The sequence below is a fragment of the Aspergillus ochraceoroseus genome (assembly GCF_002846915.1).
Source record: "Aspergillus ochraceoroseus IBT 24754 chromosome Unknown P175scaffold_2, whole genome shotgun sequence".
Classification (NCBI taxonomy): domain Eukaryota; kingdom Fungi; phylum Ascomycota; class Eurotiomycetes; order Eurotiales; family Aspergillaceae; genus Aspergillus; species Aspergillus ochraceoroseus.
Window position 1 is genome coordinate 139026 of NW_024468477.1, and position 18086 is coordinate 157111.

At 42.6% G+C, this 18086-nt stretch overlaps 7 protein-coding genes across 7 annotated transcripts; 4 read left to right on the forward strand and 3 right to left on the reverse strand.

Annotated features, from left to right (window-relative positions):
- Positions 1-2861: 2861 nt before the first annotated feature.
- On the forward strand, positions 2862-3710 carry P175DRAFT_0554941 (uncharacterized protein; the record flags this gene model as incomplete). The annotated part of the gene is made up of 3 exons (XM_040900597.1): positions 2862-2893; positions 3024-3091; positions 3159-3710. 3 exons carry the CDS (start codon positions 2862-2864, stop codon positions 3554-3556), a joined length of 498 nt encoding a protein of 165 aa, XP_040753647.1. The 3' UTR covers positions 3557-3710.
- Positions 3711-4465: 755 nt separating this feature from the next.
- On the reverse strand, positions 4466-6333 carry P175DRAFT_0521442 (uncharacterized protein). Its single transcript, XM_040899203.1, has 5 exons — positions 5787-6333; positions 5619-5720; positions 5412-5568; positions 5269-5345; positions 4466-5210 (listed from the first exon to the last, which is right to left on the reverse strand). Exons 1-5 carry the CDS (start codon positions 6024-6026, stop codon positions 4893-4895), a joined length of 894 nt encoding a protein of 297 aa, XP_040753648.1. The 5' UTR covers positions 6027-6333; the 3' UTR covers positions 4466-4892.
- Positions 6334-7380: 1047 nt separating this feature from the next.
- P175DRAFT_0507125 (glycoside hydrolase family 30 protein) lies at positions 7381-8918 on the forward strand (the record flags this gene model as incomplete). The annotated part of the gene is made up of 3 exons (XM_040898244.1): positions 7381-7440; positions 7468-8254; positions 8311-8918. The coding sequence occupies 3 exons, from the start codon at positions 7381-7383 to the stop codon at positions 8916-8918; spliced, it is 1455 nt and encodes a 484-aa protein (XP_040753649.1).
- A 30-nt stretch (positions 8919-8948) lies between these two features.
- Positions 8949-10242, reverse strand: P175DRAFT_0529296 (uncharacterized protein; the record flags this gene model as incomplete). Its single annotated transcript, XM_040899678.1, has 3 exons — positions 8949-9119; positions 9247-9398; positions 10038-10242. The coding sequence occupies 3 exons, from the start codon at positions 10240-10242 to the stop codon at positions 8949-8951; spliced, it is 528 nt and encodes a 175-aa protein (XP_040753650.1).
- A 104-nt stretch (positions 10243-10346) lies between these two features.
- On the reverse strand, positions 10347-13022 carry P175DRAFT_0529297 (uncharacterized protein; the record flags this gene model as incomplete). Its single annotated transcript, XM_040899679.1, has 20 exons — positions 10347-10411; positions 10464-10640; positions 10700-10735; positions 10795-10849; positions 10913-11236; positions 11291-11354; positions 11414-11534; positions 11586-11691; positions 11738-11760; positions 11810-11835; positions 11889-11903; positions 11950-12032; positions 12086-12155; positions 12213-12292; positions 12351-12368; positions 12421-12462; positions 12522-12607; positions 12664-12765; positions 12821-12841; positions 12929-13022. The coding sequence occupies 20 exons, from the start codon at positions 13020-13022 to the stop codon at positions 10347-10349; spliced, it is 1608 nt and encodes a 535-aa protein (XP_040753651.1).
- Positions 13023-13602: 580 nt separating this feature from the next.
- On the forward strand, positions 13603-13897 carry P175DRAFT_0126892 (uncharacterized protein). Its single transcript, XM_040892391.1, has one exon. The coding sequence runs from the start codon at positions 13655-13657 to the stop codon at positions 13859-13861; it is 207 nt and encodes a 68-aa protein (XP_040753652.1). The 5' UTR covers positions 13603-13654; the 3' UTR covers positions 13862-13897.
- A 507-nt stretch (positions 13898-14404) lies between these two features.
- On the forward strand, positions 14405-17131 carry P175DRAFT_0433833 (alpha-L-rhamnosidase; the record flags this gene model as incomplete). The annotated part of the gene is made up of 1 exon (XM_040893622.1): positions 14405-17131. One exon carries the CDS (start codon positions 14405-14407, stop codon positions 17129-17131), a length of 2727 nt encoding a protein of 908 aa, XP_040753653.1.
- Between the last annotated feature and the right edge of the window lie 955 nt (positions 17132-18086).

Here is an 18086-nt window from a genome sequence, read left to right on the forward strand (position 1 = left end):
ATAATATCTTTACTTATTACTAGTATATTTAGTAAATTATCTACTCCTATCTATTATTTTATTTAAAGTAAAATATAATATTATTTATATTTTATTTAATAAAGTATAATTAATAAAAATAATATTATATATACTATTATTATCTCTAGTATTAAATAAAAAAATAAGTTATATTATACTAACTAAGACTAGCTCCTCCTTAATAGAGTACTAAGCTAGATCAGGTATAGTACACGCAGTGCGTGGACATGCTGCTAAGAAAAGAGAAAGTAATTATTATAGTAACTATATAATATATAACCACATGCTAAACTATATATTAAATAATTAAGGGTAATTAAAAGAATAGTAATATTTAAGTTACCTATACTATACTAGTAACTTAACTAGGTAATATAAATAGTAATATAATAACCTCTAAAGTATTAAGAGGCAAGCACTTTATTTTATTACTTCTAATACCTTTCTACTGCCCTTGTACTCTATATAGCTTTACTTCCTTTACCAACACTACCTATACCCAAGCGCCTCACCAGCGAGACGCTTACATTTATTATAAAAATCCTATTACTAGATATTCTAAAAAAATTAAAATATATAAATTAATATTATATAAATACTTCTAGTCTAAGATTTATAAATATATTAATTAATAAATCTAGAATTATTATCTTTACTATTAAATTATCTCTTTCTAAGAAATAAAATAAGAAATACTAAGGCCTTTACTAATTTCTAAATATACTTAATAAGATATAAGTATAGACTTTATTATATATTTATTATTAAGTAATAGTTATAATACTATCTTAATTATAATTAATTATTTAATAAAGATAAAATACTTTCTCTCCTATACTAAAATAATTAATACTAAAAAAATAACTAATCTATACTTTAAATATATCTAGAAACTCTATAGTATCCCTAAAATAATTATATTAAATTATAGAGTCTAATTTATTACTATTTTCTAGAAATACTTAATATTCTATTTAAAGATTTATAATTTACTATCTATTACTTATTATTTTAAGACTAATAGCTAAATTAAATATACTAATATTATTTTAAGATAATACTTATAAATATATATATTATACTTATAAGATAATTAGTCTAAATAATTATTAATAATTAAGTTTATTATTAACTCTATTTATTCTAAGTTTATAAGAATATTATTATTTATAACTAATTATAGATTCTACTTAATATTAGAATTTAAATTAAGTTACCTTACTATCTATCTTATTAAGAAAAATATTAAGAAATTTATTAATATTATATATAAAATTTATAAGTTTATTTATATTAAAATCTTATTTACTTAAGCTTATTATAAAATATAAGCTAATTATTAAAAATAACCTATATATTACTATACTATAGGATAAGAAGTCTAGCTAGATACCTATAATATTTAAATACTCTACCTATAAAAAAAATTAGATTAAAAAAACTTTAGATTATATTATATTAAGAAAATTATTAATTTATATATTTATAAATTTAAATTATCTAAAAATATAAGAATCTATTTTATATTTAATATATTTTTATTTTATTTTACTATTAATAATCTTCTACCTAATTAATATCTTAATTTACTATTATTTATTAAAGTAAAAGGATTAAAAAAATAAAAAATTAAAGAAATTTTTAATTTTTAATAGATTTATTAAAATTATAGTAAACTTAAGCTATAATATATTATTAAGTAAATTAGATATAATAAACTAATTAAAGAGCCTACTAAGTATCTAAAGAATACTTACTAACTAGTAAATAATTATTATTTTTATTATTCTAAGAAACCCTAGCTAATTCCTCCCTAATTTTAATAGAGCTTAACCTTAAGAAGGGAAATATTATTATAATATAAAGTTATAATATTTATCTAGTTAAATTCTACCTTAATTATCTACTCTTATTCCTATATTTAAGCTATATTATTCTTAATCTTATTATAGCTCTTTAAATTATATCCTATCTATTATCTAATACCTACTATTCTGCTGTTCTGTCTGGTTAGCTCCTAGTCAATGAATATCTGAATCCGACTCTGTCCCCTGATATAGAGATTCTAATAATTACTAGATATTACTAGTAATAACTAGAATTTCTAATTTTATTAGTAGTTACTAGTAATTACTAGAACCTCTAGTTATAATTAATAAAAATAAATATATACTAATCTTTTCTAGTAATCTATATCTTATTATCTAGATAGTAGTAACTAAAGATTCTAGTAATTACTAGTAACTACTAATAAAATTAGAAATTCTAATTATTACTAGTAATATCTAATAATTATTAGAATCTCTAGTTCTTTTTTAAAAATAATTATAATAATATAATCTAGATATATATTTTACTTAAGTAAGTACTAGTCTTGACTAGTCTTAACTAAAAATAATATACTATATTATACTATAAAAAATATACTATACTAAATCTTGTCTTGCTAGGTAGTATTTTACTACTTAAATTAGGCATGACTAGTCATAACTAATACTACTAGATAGGTGATTTTAAATCCTGCAGCTTTATAGAATATATTACTAACTTACTACTAGTATTGTCACATATGGTAATAGAATTTGGTTATTACCAGTCCTACCTGGTCCCAACTCGTCAAATTTGGTAGCCACCTGGCGACCTGGCGACCTGGCGAGCTGTACATTCTTACCTTGACCCAGTTACTATCTTGGAATCCCAGTATCGATCGGATTTGCGGCAACTGGGCGTCTCAAGTAGGTCATGTCGTTTGTGTAGGGAATCCTGTGGGTTACGTACAACTAACCGACGCGTCGACTACTTTAACAACAGCGACGGCCGTAGCCATACCTACCAATGTAATGCCCGGATCTAACACAAATTGTGCTCAATGGTATAATGTCAGCGCGGGAGACTGTAGGCTTCTCGTTTCTTCCTTTGTTGCACTGAACTGTAGAGATATACTATGAGGAAGGTAATGTTCTCTCTCTGACACATTGCTCGCTTATTACTGTAACGAACAGGATCACACTGACTGATTTCGATTTCCTGAATCCTGAAATCGACTCCAACTGTCCCAATCTCTGGGCCGGTAAGTACCTCCTTACCGGCGGTCATCAGTTGATCTCGAACGGAGTCCTCATTGCGCGGTTCTACAGGTCAATCCTACTGCGTTGAGGCCGTCGGAGACATTTCCACCTACTCGGGGTATGTCACCGGTACAAGCACCACAACTACCTCTATTTGGTACGTCACAAGCACCAGCATCGCCTGGACCGACTTTGCCACTGCAACCCCAGTAACATACAATATCACATCCACGACTTCCTCGTATCCCCTTACTAGCGGATCCCTGGAAAAATGTTTCAAAGTATTCGATAACACGTACGGAAATATTCGCTGCTACGACGCTGCATCCTTGTTTCGAGTCAGTATTGCCAATTTTGTGCTGTGGAATCCAAGCGTCCTCAACGGCCAGAACTACAGCATCACTGGCTGTACCCTGCAGAATGAAACGCAATATTGTGGTTCCTACTACAAAACTGGTCTTCCATAGACAAGGTCCGCAGGAGGAAAATTCTCATTCTGGGGGGCTTGTTATAAAAGGTAAGATCAAATCTCTGTGCTGATGATGGCCAAAGATGGAATGAGTTGGCCAATCCTATAACACGCCCAGATCAGATATTAACACAGAAAAAAAAAAGGGGGGGAGGAACCTTACCATCCTGATTATGCCTATGTAGCTCCCAGTTTCACTTTTCAGTATCATTAAGAGTAAGTTTTACGTTCTGTACCTGAAGTATTTTTGATGAAATAGTAGCAGATGCTGAGGGTCTGACGAGCCGCTGAGACCCAGTGATAACTAGTGTAGTTACTACTCTAACAGGCTGACGACCTTCCTGCATACACGGTCCCCATAGTCACTGGTGGACTGTTGCTGGAATTGCTGTCTCAATTGGCTCAAGCTTGGTCCTGCGTGCCAAGATATTCCCCGGAGCTTATACATATATCTTCCCGTCTCCTTGGCTGTTGCTATAGAGGTGGCATGTGTCTCTCTGCAAGTGGGTGAAATAGCTGCTGGCGATGTTTTTACAAACTTTTTCTTTAGGGAACATAGTCGCCCCAGGCTCTGGGAATTGAATGATTACAAAGCCACAATTCTGGAATACTATGTAGATTATTATGCTGAAATACCCAGCGTTTGGATCTCCCAACCCCACGGGGACCCCTTTTGGTGCTTCACGATGAAGTGTCTGATCGCCCGAAGAGCTGTAATATTTTGAGTCTGTTGCCAGGCAACATTATCACACGACATGCATGGGTTCATATTTTTTATGGATTGTGTTTGATGCACTAATGTAGCGGCAAGATATAAAGTTTTGTGTGGCTCACAGAGCAGGTACTCCGTAGTTGGGTAGGAGAGGAATCTAAAAGTGCCGGCTCGCTGAAGTAGGGTCTTATTATAATAAGATTAAATTAGATCTAACCATCGAGTAGGCACTGAGGTATGGAGTACTTGACTCCTATAGGTAACGAACTAGTCAACTAAAATGTTCAAGTTGGCTAATCTATTGCTAAGCTAAGTTTAGCGTCCTATAGTTATAACTAGTCACAGGCAACGCCTGTGTATTCTTTTCAATCAGGGGAATCCAATCTGTCCCATAAAAGCATGTAGTATATAGAAAGACTAAGTATAAATATACTAAATATCATCTCTAAATAGAAACATTTATCCCCAAGTTCAGCTTTCATCTTATAACAAACACATATCCATCTTCCAGTTGATCCTACTAATATCTCCCCAACATACCCTCAAGCCATATATCCGCCCAAATAAATCAAAAGGGCCAAGTCCTATAGCCTAGGATTCCGCAAACGCAAGGACCAAATATCTAGGCCCAGGTAAATTTGCAGTCCGCCTCTGTACTAAAGGATGTGAAGTTATTCACAATATTGTTGTAAGTGCCTTTGAACTCGTGGGAAGGCTTGTCTGCGAGTCTCGTACTACGCTTTTGGGACGATGTCATAGACACAGTCTCGGAGTTGATCAGATGGCGATCACAAGTTCCACCAGGGATGATGTGATCCCCTGCCTTCCACTCCAGTGTCGCGTACTGATGGAAGATTTTGCTCCAATTGGGCTGAACAGAGCCTAAGCCACCAGGAACCACTTTATCATAAACACTAACAACGGTATTTTGGGCAACGTTCTAAAGTTATATTAGCAAGGTAACATGTGTTTCGGGGGTTATAGACAGCTTTCTTTACCTCAACCTGATTAGTACGTGCATAGTTATCAGGCACATTCGAATCCTGGTTATAGTTGTCTAGCCAGGTTTGGCTTGCTTTAAATCTCTGTTAGTATTGGTTTTCCATGTTAGGAGAGCACAGTGCAAGGAGGAATAACATACAGGACAAAACTTCCCCATATGCACCAAGTAAATCAAGGCTGTGGCCTGACTCATGGATTGCAACATCAATATTGCCGGCTGTTTTGCCAGAAAAGGCAATATTGCCATTAGAGTTAAAGGCCCAGTCATTCCCTGGAATAGTCATAACATGTCGGACCTATTTCCTTGAATTAGTTACGATAATACCGTTAGACTTCCTGTACATACCCAACTACGAGTCCTGACAGGGAGTCTGCCAAAGATGTCAATAGTTGACACAAGATCAATTGACGAGCTTGTATGGCGGCAGAAAACCCAGGCATCGCCACACTGTTCGTAGCAAAGATTAGAATACCATTGACCTCTAAATAATACAAGTGCAGGTAGTCATCTTACATCAGTATAGTGCACATTGTACACCTCAAAGTCGCTGGGGCTGAGCCCCTGGCTCTCGGCAATACTCTTACAATCAGCAGGGATCCAACCGGAACCCCACTGATCCCAGGTGCTCTGAGTCGGATTCAGATTATTGATGTTTCCTTGCCACAAGTAGTCCAGGTTATCTGTCAGAGCTGGCTTGTCCAGAGTGGCCTGGCCCAAGGCACAGAGTGTAGAGACAAGGTACAAGTACTTCATGCTGAAGATAGTCGGCAAAGGGAAACAACAAGGCGCGAGTTATATAAAGACAGGTAGAGGTTGTACAGAATCTGCTGTTGTCTTGCTGCTTAATGTGATGGTATTACTACGCCTTTATATACCCTCGCCGGCAAGCGGCTTTCTTTTTCAGGTAATCCAAACGAGAGGCATTGCCTCATTGCAGATACCCACAAGCCACGAAGACAAACCGGTATATTCCAATTAAAAGCAGATATCTATACCATGTGGATGTTCCTTCTCACAGGATGCAAGCCCCAATGGGTATGGCACAATGGTCCAGTTCAAATGGTATGGCACAATGCTCCGGTATAAGGGTCCGGCACAATGCTCCGGCAAGTATCCATATCCTCAAAGCCCTGATTTCTGGCCCCCACAGTCGAGTACCCCATGCCAAGCGATCTAGATTCACGATGTAACTGTAATCAAGGGTCTGCTCAAATCATGTCCTCGCATCTAAGACAAAATCAGGGCGCAGCGCATATTCCATTATACTATACATATCTCCTTGGTTTATAACCACATACTGCGAATAATACAATATTCTATAAGCATATGACTATTTCTTTACAGTTTAAGATGCAACTAATTTTGAATCGGCCAGGTAACTTGAGAATATCATTACAATCTATAGAAAAGCACTCTGATATTCATACAGTGTATATAACTGTATACTCACAAACTGAAGAAAGAGTATCCCCCCCACACCCGAGTATCCACACACCAGATCGACCAGACCCGTGCAAAAACAAGATGTATCTTATCGATTGATCGGCTAAATCGGCAGCAGTAGTAGGCGCTTTCCAATTACGGTAAATGCACAATCTAGTACAGTCGCACTGGAGTAGTAGTGGACATCTTAGAGGCTGACTCCAAAACTCGAGGATCAATACCAGGTAAACAATGCCAAATAGATCATACCAGATACAATTAGTAGTTCCAAAACGTGCTTCTATATCATTCTGTACAGTAACTCGGGTTTTTTAATAAAGGGAAAAGCAGATGTAACCATGCTGGGGCGTATACAATGTCAGAGCGTTAGGTTAGTGGACTTCAAATTAGATCCATATGCACAATCAGGCTGTGTTTATTACCCTGCATTTCCTCAACGAAATTGCTTTTTTTGCTAAGGAGCAGACACTAGTCTCAGCTGTCGTATATTTCTCTCAATCGAGTGAGCGTGGATGAGCCGGAGATCCGCGTACACCTCCCGTCATTGAATATTTAAGTTGTTGATGAAACCCTTTTATACAACACTTGTATTTTTCTCACAAGCCAGAAACACTTGCCAACAGAGGAAAACTGAAGACAGGTCAGAAATACTGACTAGAATACCATGAAGTTCCCACTGAGCCTTGTTGCAAGCCTTGCACTGCTCGAGCACGCAACAAGCGCGGTTGTCGAACAGAAACGAGGAACAGAGGCTTCAGCGTACTGCTCCAACTCAGGCGGAAACTACAAACTATCCTCTGTAGCTGCACCAGTTCAGGGGTCAGGCAATCCTGGGTCAGAATCTACCTGGAAATTGAGTGTTGACGATACAGCTACCGGCCACAAACAGACCATTGTAGGATTTGGCGCTGCTGTTACTGATGCAACTGTTACTTCCTTCAACACACTTTCCAGCTCTTCTCTCCAAGAATTGCTCAATGAGCTGATGACGTCCAATGGCGCGAACTTTGCTTTAATGCGCCACACTATTGGGGCATCGGACCTTTCTGGTGACCCAGCATATACCTATGATGACAATGGGGGCACAGTTGACGAGGCGTTTACGGGTTTCAATCTAGGGGACCGAGGTACAGCCATGGCATCCTTACTAGCCACTATGAAGTCCCTCCAGCCAAAGCTGAAAATCCTTGGGTCCCCTTGGAGTGCACCTGGGTGGATGAAGATCAATGGTGTGCTTAGTGGAAATACTGCCAACAACAACTTGAACGATGGATACCTCACCAGCGCAGGTTTAGGGAGTGTTGGATATGCAAGTGCATTTGCTCGGTACTTCGTCAAATATATCCAGGCGTACAAGCAGCTTGGTGCGCAAATTGACGCGATAACTATCCAAAACGAGCCGCTCAATAGTCAATCGGGATATCCAACAATGTATGTCTACGACTATGAAGCTGGGCAGTTGATTCGGGACTATATTGGTCCGGAGATTAGCAAGGCAGGACTGAGTACCGAGATTTGGGCTTATGACCATAATACTGGTATTGTCTTCCCCTACTATACTCCACGGTTCCTGCTAATCACCCTATTTGGCAAGATGTTCCATCCTATCCCCAAACGGTGATAAACGAGGCCGGCCAGTACGTCAGCTCCGTGGCCTGGCATTGCTATGCATCAAATGTGGATTGGGGTGTGCTTTCAGAATTCCATACCACCAATCCTAATGTAAAGCAGTACATGACCGAGTGCTGGACCCCAGCATCGGCGGCTTGGAATCAGGCAGCAGACTTTACCATGGGGCCATTGCAGAACTGGGCCTCGGGAGTCGCAGCCTGGACTCTAGGCACAAATGCTCAAGATGGACCTCATCTCACAAGCGGGGGGTGTGATGCCTGCCAGGGCTTGGTGACTGTGGAAAACGGGAGTTACAGATTTAATATGGCTTATTATATGATGGCCCAATTCAGCAAATTCATGCCATCAGGTGCCATTGTGCTTAATGGCAGTGGCAGTTATACTTATTCCAGCGGTGGTGGAATTCAATCAGTTGCTTCGATCAATCCCGATGGCACGCGGACTGTGGTTATTACCAATACATTTGGAAATGACATTTACCTCAGTGTGTCCATGAAGAGTGGTGATGAATGGAGCGGTAATATTCCTAGCGAATCAGTCACCACATGGGTGCTACCAGCGGCCGAGTAACTTGGGCAATTCAATCCAAGCTGATGTCTCCTAAATCTGGGTACCTTCCATCTTTTTATTCAACTCAATTCGACTTCCTCTGCTACCCCTTCGTCTTCCACTTCCCGCACCGTCGCCACTAGTGCACTTGTCCGCTTGTTCGTTCTCATCGAGGCCAATGCGCAACGGCACCCAGGGGATGTCAAGGTCTATCACTGCGCGCTAGGGCCTCTTATTAGTTTAGCTTGCTTGGGTCCTGATATATGGGACCTTAGCAGCTTCCATGATGGTAGATCTGTACCTATCTAACTAGATATGTCAAAACATGGTTACAACCCACTCCGCATACATGACCCCAGTAATTCAAACTTTTTCTCCATAGTCTCATCCTTAGGATCCACACTCTTCGAGAAAATGACCTTGCACTTCCCAGCTTCCCAGCTTCCGCGCTCCACTGTTCATGCTCCTGCGACCAAAAGCTAAGAGCATATTTGTCCAACTCTATTTGGCAGGTTGCGGTCTAGCCCTGGTCCAGATAAACCTTGTTAGATGCCTCGAGTTTCTTTCTAAGACTCGGCCATCATTGTCGAAGAATATATCAGGGTCGACTCCGTGGAAGTCGAAGAAAATGGGCTCACTCCAGCGACCCATACACATATCTGAGGTAGAATGTGTCTTTGATATAAACGATTGATGGGTCCACGAAGCCGGGGATTATGGGATTCTTGTCATCTATGGTTGTTTTGGCTCTGTTGGTCTTATCTCAACACTGCCCGTTCCCTTCTCCCTTGCTGGATAGTTACGGGACGAGCGCTTAGAAATACCGCAAGGGTTTCCATTCCTGGCGATCAATCTTTCGAAAAGTTCGGCTAAACCCTAACCAATTCAGCCTAAAGAATGCAGGGATATTCGGTGTAAAAACGCCCGATTATGACTTGTTTAACATAGACCTCGGTAGAGTTTTACTATATGCTTTATCTTCGTAAAACCACCCATATTCTATACTATCATTTGGAGTAATTGGCGATTTTTGGGCCGAAATCCTATGTATTACTCAATTTTGTAATACAAAACTCCACCCCTGAATGTATGTGACTGAATCAAAGTTTATATGGTCCGAATACGACAATAATATCCTACCGAGGAAAGTGGTCCCCGAGGCGAGGATTTTGAGGTTGCTGGGGCTGGGGCTGGGGTTTCTTCTCTGGAGCTCGCTTCCTCGAGTATTCTTCGTATCAGTAGGAACATTAAACCTCGACGTTGACCTCCTCCGGTTTATTATTGATGGGTGCAGGAAACAAGGTGGTGGAGTTTGGTTGGAGTTGGCATTGGCTTGCACAATCATCGTGATGTCAAGATATATAATTACCTGGGACCAGGTCGAAGATAGAATCAAAACACCAGCTTAATACCCTCTCCAATGCTCATGTTAATTTGCATAGGGACTGATTAATAGGCAACTTTCTGCACAGTTATCAAGTCTTGCGCATTCGGAGGAAAGGGGATCAGTATATCTAATCTGTGGGTTAAACACGGTGCAGCATAAACAGTCAATGGGGCACTCACCAATAACGTTCCCCTTTCCCTTCTTCCGTACGTAGATTGAGTCAGTGACTTCATTTGCTACTCTCTCGACCTGGAGCTCGTAGCGATCGGTATTGCTCCAGGGCAAGCCGGCCACATGGAGATGGTATGCTTGACTAGTGTTATTGCGCACTGTAGCCTGGGGAAATGTCATGCATGCTATCATGATCATCAGTTTGGAGAGCCTAGAGACAGGTCCTTTTTTTTGGAAATCCTACCTCCAGTAACAAAACAGGTCGACTCCCCATTCAAAACTATATACGACGTTTGACTTAGCATAGGCGTAAAGGTTAGACACTCCGTGGTTACTTACGTCCATTATCCTGGAGAAGTGGATAAGCCGAGGCAGAGGTATTCAAAAGGGAAGCCTATTATATTGCGCAGGATTAAGCATAAGAAAACAAACTCACAATGAACATGTATTAACTCACCATCTGGGCTGTAATTTGCTTTGCAATATCATAATCGAGCTGGTAATTATTCAACAATATCTGCAATTTTTTGTCCTTAGTCGAGACCCCAGCAAGAGCCGCAAATCCATCCTCAGAACTTCCATCAACTTTGACTCGATGAGATGTCTCGGTAACCAGCTTTCCCTGCAGAAACCATGCCTTTGCCGCGTTGAGTGGGATGGGGCCGGATGAGCTTCGATTAAAGAAGCCCTGGAATGGCTGTTTACCGGCTCCGGTACCGTTGTAGCCGAGCCCGGGCCATGGGAGGACTTGGTCAATAGTTGTATCCTGGGCGTACATTGACTAGATGAATTATTAGTACCCTTGCATATGTTTTGGGGAAAGGAATAACTTTACCACCCCGAGAGTAAAACTTGCAAACCAAGCTGGGTCGTTGAAGGACGCAAGGGCACTTGCAGATCTTAATTGAGTCACAGTCAGTGTCTCCCACTTCCATGTATTGGAGAGCATTTTCTTTACGTGGGTAGAGCTGGAAACGGAGCTGGTTCGTATTCAGTGGCCCATATGGAGAGATTTGGCAACCCGGCAGGGACCAGAATCTCTGCGCGGAATTTGTCCGTTACCCGCTTGATATCGTATGCTGAGAATTTTTAGTATTCTGCAAGATCTGATACCTTGCACGAGAACATACGATCAAAGGAAAATTGTGTGTTTATAAAATGGAATGATGCAGCCCTGATAGGAACATTACGGTCGTGGCAGTCCTTGTAGAATCGAGAGACGTATGGATTGAAAACCTAGAAATTCAGTTCCTTGCATTGTGAATTCTTACGTGGATCTTACCGAATAGTTTGTTTTCACAGGATCTGGATATCATCAGGAATATGGTCTCGGGATGGGGACTTGGTGGCTTACATATCTGGTTGCCGCCCCATGCAGCGCTGGCAATTTATTTAGTCGAAATATTGGCAAAGAAAGGTAATCATATACATACACCCCAACCGCGGGACTTTGTATGATCAGTTAGGATTCAACTACAGAGAAAGAAAACCGACCTTGCGTTCGTGACAGCGCGGCTGAACGCAGCAAAATAAGAAAAGTACCCTTCGTACACATCATTAGAAAAGTAGCTCCTCAACTATCTCGATATTAGTTGTCAGGGCAAATAGGCATATGGGACGGAATACCTACCAAGTCCGTCTCTGGCAGAAACTCGAACAGCTCAAGCGCATCATAGAAGCCGGAATCATAGGCACCATTCCTTGGACCTATGATTAATCATTCTGCGGATAACTATTTCTTGTAGCGAGCACCTTACATGTAGCGATCTGTGACCATATAGCCAATCTCGCCCAGTACTTCCGGGGAGGAGACGTTGCTGTTAGTCCCGTTTGTCGGCTGAGCAGATGTCAGGAAAGTTTTTGGGCCACATTGGGAAGATAGACAAAAACTGTACCTGAAACTGGATCGTGGCCTGGAATTTGTTTAGTCTTTCGTTTTATAATGTTTGGACTGAAGGCTTGTACCTTGGCCCCGTTGCTAGTGACAAATCGCATGTAGTCATCGGCCTAGGATGGTTTCAATGCCAACTTCGTAAGGGTCATATTGGAAATAGGAAAAATCCTACCCCAGTCCAGTTATAATTGTCATTCACCATAGGATCCCCATCCACGCCCGTTTTCCCCCAGCCTAGGAAGATATCCGGAAAGTTGTCTTTCATCCAGGATAGTCAGGGCGCAGTATTCCGGCAGACAGGGGTGGAGACTCACATATAAGAACATTTTTGATTGCATACTCAGGGAATAGAGCTCCTATGGCAGGGTCCTTATTGTAGAAGGTGTCCTGGTTCCAGGGTCCGGGGGGGATATATGCTGGTAATGCCCGTAAGCACACTCTGCTATTTGGTGTGGTGGTTCATTTACCTACCGCTATCTGCACTGTTGACCCCTAGTCTACTGTTAGGTCCATTGTGTACGGAGTAATTCTATCCATCGGCAGTTAAGTGGGTCTTGCCTTGTAGGTTCTTTAGGGTACCGACGATCTTTGACGCGTCAACAATGATCTGCCGGGTACTTTGCGTCGCAGCGGCGACAGTAAGGACGGCCTGGGTGGAACCAATAATATTCATTATCTTCTTTACCGTGCAATAGTAATGAACCCGATCAGACCCTGCTACCTAGAAATGATAGATTTCCCCGCCTAGAAAGCGGGTGGGTGCCATAATATATATTCTGGAACCACAATGACGGTCAAGCATAAAATTCAAACCAAATTATATATCCACTTGCCTTTGCTACCAACCGCACAAATGCATACTCGGGGGCCCAACTGCCAATGCGTAACTATCTGGGGTAATTTGGTCCTGGAAGGTCATCAGGGTACAATTTAGCCAACCCGGTGATGGACATTTTTGGAGGAGAGGGGGGGAGATTTTTCAGAAAACCGTTGAAAAAGACGGTGAAAATTAAAATGAATCATCTTTGTACCTCCATCCTGGCATAGAAATCCAATAAGGAATAATTATCTGTCACCCGCTACCTGCTGTGGGAAATTGCAGGCTAATTGGGGTTAGGGTTAGGAGGTGGGCTCCAGTCTTGGATATTTTGGCGTGTTCGTATTGGGGTTTTCTTTCCACGAGACTATCCTCTGGGGTCTAATATTTTAGTACAACTGGTAGTGTACAAGGAAATAACTAATAATATACTCTGCTTTCTCACCCAGGCTACATTAGTTGAGGTAGCCCCTAGGGAGAGCAACGCAATGCAGCCCCCCCGAGTCTTTCGCATCGCCATCGAGCCCGATGACGCCCAGTCACTGGTCCGATTCCTGATATGGGGAAATGATTTCGATATCAAAGGTCCAGTAGCTTGCCCCTCGGTGCATCCGGAGGAAATGGAAGAAAAAAATCATCCACGCCTATGCATCTGTCGGCTCGAACCTGAACCCCCACGTCCACCCGAAAAATGAATCCCTACCCGCGCAGGATCTCCTCAATATCCCACGGACCGGGCTATCCGTGCCTTGGGCTCAGCTGTGCGGAACTTCTAATTGAATAAATTTCTGACTCCAAAGATCCCCTCTGGGCCCTTTCCTGGGGCGGAACAATTCAACAAACGTTCTTGCAACAAGCCCTACTTCGTATAATACCTCTACAAAACCGAATCTCAGTCAGACTGCTCCACTCGCCGCTCCCCACTAAGAGTCTACACCATCTCTGACCAAGACGACACATCTTTTGGTTGTTGATATGGTTGACACCAATACAGCACATAACCAAGATCCTGGAACCAATATGCGAGAACAACCCCCAATACCTAGGTAAGACAGGGGCTGGAATTTAGCCAAAAGAGGCCAGCTGTCGGATAAGACTCGGGACAAAGACAACCGACCTGTTGCGGGGGTGTAGATCATATATCCCCGTTATAATATGTTCCGTGAACCCCAGGAAATATCCTGTAATCACCCATTTCTATTAGTTAGGTTTATTTTTATTTGGTAATTCATTTCACTATGACCGAGGAAAACCCCCATTTAACGCCACCCTCCTTCGAGCAACATCCCACCGGATTTGGCATTGAGGTCGCTGCACCGCGCATTTCATGGCGTTTCCTCTCATCACCATCCACGACTCAAAATTGGGAACAGTCTGCGTATGATGTTGAATTAATTCATCTCCCCGGTTCCAAGGTCGAAACGTACCACATTTCCAGTGGGAACTCGGTACTAGTTCCCTGGCCTAGCCGGCCCTTGCTCTCTCGAGAACGGGCTCGTGTGCGAGTTCGTGCTTATGGGAGAACAAAAACCAGTGAGCATACAAAGGATTCAGGAGAAACCGACTGGTCCCCATGGGCGATGGTGGAGTGTGCTCTCCTGAACCGTTCGGACTGGATCGGACGGCCAATTACTATCGCGGAAGAACGCGAAGTAAACGGACCCCAGCGCCCACTGCGATTTCGAAAGACATTTACAATTCCATTGACGGAAGGTATCAGCAAAGCCAGACTGTATATGACGAGTTTAGGTAGCTACACGGCATATATCAATGGGCGGAGAGTCGGGGATGAATGCCTTGCGCCGGGGTGGACGAGTTACCATCATCGGATCAACTACCAGGTGTTTGATATCGCGACCCTGGTTGAACCAGCCCGAGTGAACGTCATTGCTGTAGAAGTCGGGGAAGGGTGGTATGCGACCCGGTTGGGGTTCCTGGGGGGGAAGCGCTGTATCTGGGGGAAGGATTTGGCGGTGCTGGCCCAGATAGAGATGGTTTCAGAGGATGGAGAAGAGTTCAGGCTTGTTTCCAATGATTCTTGGAAGTGCAAGTTGAGTGCTATTATCCGGTCCGAGCTCTACGACGGAGAGCTGTATGATGCGCGAGAGGAGGAAGAAGGGTGGAATGGGGGCGAGGCTTTTGATGACAGCTCGTGGCTGCGAACAAGGAGCCTTGCATTGCCCTCTGCCCAGTTAGTTATTCCCGATGCTCCCCCAGTTCGAGTTATCGAAGTGATCAAACCGGTTGAGATCTTCACTACGCCGCTGGGGAAGACGGTTATTGATTTTGGTCAAAATATGGTTGGAAAACTGTGTATCCATCATCTGAAGAAGCCATCAGGAACTAAACTGACGTTTGCGCATGCAGAGGTGATGGAGACTGGAGAGCTTGGAGTACGTCCTCTTCGTGACGCAAAATGTACTGATCAAATCATCACATCCGATGAAGACCTGGTGGATTGGTCCCCCAAGTACACCTACCATGGCTTTCGCTACGTGCAGGTGGACGGGTGGTCAACAGCAGACAAGATCTGCCCTCTAACAACATTGAGCGTGAGTGCCTTGGTGATGCATACAGATATGGTTCGCTCGGGTCATTTTTCCTGTTCCCACCCGATGGTGAACAAACTACATGAGAATGCTGTGTGGAGCATGCGTGGAAACTTCTTCTCAGTCCCTACTGATTGTCCCCAACGAGACGAGAGGTTAGGGTGGACTGGTGACATTCAGATTTTCTGTCCGTCTGCCAATTTTCTCTACAACACGGCCGGGATACTAGGGGATTGGCTAAAGGATGTAGCACTGGAGCATCTCTCCCTGGAGCACGCTATCCCCCCCCTTGTTATCCCGAATGCCCTTGAAGACCGCTGGGATGGGGATCCCCACGCAGTATGGGATGACGCGACTGTTCTAACACCCTGGGCACTCTATCAGTCATATGGTGACGTGGAGATCTTGCGCCGGCAATATCAAAGCATGATCACATGGGTTGACAGGGGCATTCCTCGCGGACCAGACGGGCTTTGGAACATTGAGCGCTGGCAACTAGGTGACTGGCTCGATCCCACTGCGCCACCAGACCAGCCAGGAAATTCCAGAACCAACGCGACCCTTGTAGCTGATGCATACCTGATCCGGGTTACCCTGATTATTGCGCAAGTCTCTGAGATCCTTCATGAAGAGTCCAACGCCACCCGCTATCACGATGACTATCTCCGTCTGAAAGCGATATTTCAACAGAAATATATCGCCCCTTCAGGTCTTATTATTGGCGATTCCCAAACAGCCCTTAGTCTCGCCCTAATGTTCGCCCTCTACGACACGGACAAGCAGAAGGCCACAGCAGGAGAACGGCTAGCATACCTCGTCCGTCTCGCAGCTTTCCGTGTATCGACTGGCTTCGTTGGCACCCCAATTATCACACACGCACTGACCAGTGCAGGGTACTCACAGCTGGCCTATCGAATGCTCCTTGAAAAAGGTTGCCCTTCCTGGCTGTACCCGATTACCATGGGGGCCACCACTGTTTGGGAACGCTGGGATAGCATGACACCAGACGGCTCTATCAATAGCGGCGAGATGACTAGCTTCAATCATTATGCTCTCGGGTCAGTAATTAACTGGCTGCACACCACTGTTGCGGGTATATCTCCAATTGATCCCGGCTGGAAGAAGATCAGGGTCCAGCCCATTCCGGGGGGTACGATAACCTCTGCACGGGCGACTTACGAAACTTCGTACGGCAGGGTAGAGTGTGCTTGGAAGGTGCAGGACAACGATATATTTGTTCTAGACCTCGCTGTACCACCGAATAGCAGCGCCCTCGTTATCCTTCCTGGTCGTGATGAGGAACAATGGGTGGGATCAGGTCGGCATTCGTTTTGTGGGGGATATGCCCCGGGGCCATGGCCACCAGAGCCGATTCGGGACTTTCTCGGTCAGCCCAGTGTTGAATTTATTGCTTAACTGTGGTGCGTATCATTGGAATAGGGCCGGGTACATGGCCAAGTATATTACTTGCGTTTCCTGCTGTTTGTTTGCTCTGCTCTTCGCTTCCAACTTCATCTGTTTCCTATTTACTCTTTGTAGTGTACCACAACACAGACATAAGTGATTGGTGGGCGCAAGAGATTAGGGGACTGAACAACCATGCTCCATACAGTAGTATCAGAACACCACGAATCAAATACTACTATGTCAATACAACTCCCTTTCCCGCCAGATTGGCCAGAAAGTGGTCTGTTCTGCCTTGTACACCGCTCAGCATTACCTAGGTAGGAGTCATTGTCTCCCGTTCTTGGTGGAGTTGACTTCTTGCTTTCTATTGTCTTCACCCTCTTACCTTTTCTTTCCTATCCAAACGGCATAAGTAGCATCTTTTGACAGCTGCCTCCTTCCTCGGCCTTATTATAGAAGAATATGACGCTTCCCCCATACCTCCAGGCCTCAGTGAATGCTTCTTGCGCAAATCCGTTGCCATGCAATGTTGTCAGCCAGTACGGAAAGCGCATTATCAGAATATCTGATCATCAAGTGGTCAAGTCGGGTCCAGATGTAACAAAAGAAAAAGCCGAAAATTAACAGATAGCCTATGAACTTGTGGACAGCTGCATAGTTTGTATTCCATGGATATATGGCTTTTTTCGGATAAACGAGGCTGGGGTTATAGTGTGATGGAGTTTCTAAAGGGGAAAGTCATTGACCTACTATAGTTGGTGATCACCTGATGCCCAGTCCCACCTGACGCCTGATTTCCCCTTACTAACTGTTTTTTTAATAATTTTTAATAACTTATATCTTAACTAATATAGGTTTAATTAAAGCCATAATAGAAGTAATTAACTTGTTAAAAATTAGTAATTTAATTAATTATACTAAGATTATAAAAGAGTTTAGTATTAATTAGATAATATTATTAAAA